The sequence below is a fragment of the Phoenix dactylifera genome, chromosome 1 (genome assembly GCF_051530095.1).
Source record: "Phoenix dactylifera cultivar Ajwa chromosome 1, Ajwa_hap1_PhDact_Kaust_v1.1, whole genome shotgun sequence".
NCBI classification, from domain to species: domain Eukaryota; kingdom Viridiplantae; phylum Streptophyta; class Magnoliopsida; order Arecales; family Arecaceae; genus Phoenix; species Phoenix dactylifera.
Genome location: NC_143190.1, coordinates 33,801,697 through 33,804,254, shown reverse-complemented (window position 1 = coordinate 33,804,254; position 2,558 = coordinate 33,801,697). Strand labels below are relative to the sequence as shown.

Below are 2,558 nucleotides of genomic sequence, written 5' to 3'. Positions count from 1 at the left end.
ATTCATATTATATGAAGGCAAGCTCTACCGAAAGTCGTTTACCTCTCCTCTCCTCAGATGCCTCCGCCCGTCGGAAGCAGGCTATGCTATGCGAGAGGTCCATGAAGGGATATGCGGGAACCATTTGGGAGGCCGAGCACTGGCTCATAAAATCTTGCGCCAAGGATATTTTTAGCCTACACTCCAGAAGGACACACTAGACTTTGTCTGGAAGTGCGACCGATGCCAGCAAAATGCCAATGTCCAGCGCCGGCCTTCGGTCCCACTGACTTCAATCGGTGCACCTTGGCCGTTCGCCAAGTGGGGCATCGACATCCTGGGGCCATTCCTCCTAGCGACCGGGCAGAGAAAATTTCTAGTCATCTCCATCGACTACTTCACCAAGTGGGTCGAAGCCGAGCCGGTGGCCCGGATCACCGAGCAGAAAATGAGGAACTTCATCTGGAAGTCAATCATTTGTAGGTTTGGGCTCCCCCGCATCCTTATATCTGATAATGGCCGTCAGTTTGACAACATCCGTTTCAGAGAATTCTGCTCCGAGCTCGGCATCGACCACCGCTTCACCTCGGTAGCTCACCCCCAAACAAATGAAGAAACTGAAGTGACGAATCACACCATACTCCAAGGACTCAAAGCCAGGCTGGACCGATCCAAGGGGCAATGGGCTGAAGACCTCTACAACATCCTGTGGGCCTACAGAATAATATTTCGGCTCCCCACTGGCGAGACCCCCTTTAACTTGGCATACGGAATGGAAGCCGTCATTCCTCTGGAAATCGGGCTCCCCTCCCTAAGGGTCGAGCACTACAACGCGGCCTCCAACTCCTCCCAACTTAGAGAGAACCTGGACCTCATCGAGGAGACCAGGGAGGCAGCCCGAGTTCGTATGGCAAGGTACCAACGGAAAACAGCACAATACTTCAACTTCAGAGTAAAAGCCAAGCTCTTCAAGGTAGGAGATCTCGTCCTTAGGAGGGCCGAGGCTTCTCAGCCCGCCGAGCAGGGGAAGCTAGCTCCGAACTGGGAAGGACCATACCGAGTCACGCGAGTTCAGCGACCCGGAGCTTACAAGTTGGAAACCTTCGAGGGGGCTCCTATCCCTCAAAGCTGGAACTCCGAGAACCTTCGGATGTACTACCAATGAGCCCTTTAGGAGTCATCAACAAACAGGAATGTAATTCTCTCCCCATTTGTGATAATTTATTTACGGTTCTTCATTAATTACCTCATACTCCTGACGCTGGGACACATAAATCCCAGGAAATCCCGACAAAGCTCAGATGCTCGAAAGTTTGAATGCTCGACGGAGCTCGGGCGCCCATCTGCTCGACGAAGTTCAGGATGCCCCGTAGGTCGACCGTAGAGTCTCAAACTCCCTCGACCTCGGAAAGCGTCGCAGGTCGACAGTGCGTTCCCAGACCCCTCGACCTTGCGCACGATATCTCGACAAAGTTCGGGATGCCCCGTAGGTCGACCGTAGAGTCTCAAACTCCCTCGACCTCGGAAAGCGTCGCAGGTCGACAGTGCGTTCCCAGACCCCTCGACCCTGCGCACGACACCTCGACAAAGTTCGAGATGCCCCGTAGGTCGACCGTAGAGTCTCAAAACTCCCTCGACCTCAGAAAGTGTCGCAGGTCGACAGTGCGTTCCCAGACCCCTCGACCTTGCGCATGATACCTTGACAAAGTTCGAGATGCCCCGTAGGTCGACCACAGAGTCTCAAACTCCCTCGACCTCGGGAAGCGTCGCAGGTCGACAGTGCGTTCCCAGACCCCTCGACCCTGCGCACGATACCTCGATAAAGTTCGGAATGCCCCGTAGGTCGACCGTAGAGTCTCAAACTCCCTCGACCTCGAAAAGCGTCGCAGGTCGACAGTGCGTTCCCAGACCCCTCGACCTTGCGCACGATACCTCGACAAAGTTCGGGATGCCCCGTAAGTCGACCGTAAAGTCTCAAACTCCCTCAACCTCGGGAAGCGTCGCAGGTTGACGGTGCGTTCCCAAACCGCTCGACCTTGCGCACGACACCTCGACAGAGTTCGGGATGCTCCATGAGTCGACCGTAGAGTCTCAAACTCCCTCGACCTCGGGATGTGCCACCGGATCAACTGCAAGCCCGAGTTCCAAGTGTTGAGCTCGATTCTCCAACTGAAGTCGGAATGCCCCGAGAACCGGTTCCAAACTCCCTCGACCTCGGGTAGTATCGTGGGTCGACTGCAGGCCCGAGCATCTTCGGCCTTGCATCCATCGGCAAAAACCAGGATTTTCCGTGATGACTTTCCCCGACCGCGAAAAGATTGGCAAAAACGGGGACCTTTACAGACCCCCCAATCTGCAGAAGACCACCTTTAAAGAATGCCCCTTGGAGACGATCGCGGAGTGGACTCGGCCGTCAACCTGAAGTGCTCGGCCCCAATGGTGCAAAAGGTATTACTTACCTAGCACCTACATTTATCGCATTTATTTTATGCACCAGGATGGTCGACGAAGTCTCGGTCGAGCTCAAGATCTCAAGGGTGAGATGCCTAGCCGAGCCAAATACAAGCCAAAGAACGAGG

At 54.7% G+C, this 2,558-nt stretch overlaps 1 protein-coding gene across 1 annotated transcript; it reads left to right on the top strand.

The window, feature by feature from the left end:
- The first annotated feature begins 751 nt into the window (after window positions 1-751).
- On the top strand, window positions 752-1,144 carry LOC149768576 (uncharacterized). The gene has a single exon (XM_089930507.1). It carries the CDS (start codon window positions 752-754, stop codon window positions 1,142-1,144), a length of 393 nt encoding a protein of 130 aa, XP_089786633.1.
- Window positions 1,145-2,558: the final 1,414 nt, after the last annotated feature.

Coding starts and splice junctions, on each gene's coding strand:
- LOC149768576 (XM_089930507.1), top strand. CDS start 752: ATGGAAGCCGTCATTCCTCTGGAAATCGGGCTCCCCTCCCTAAGGGTC.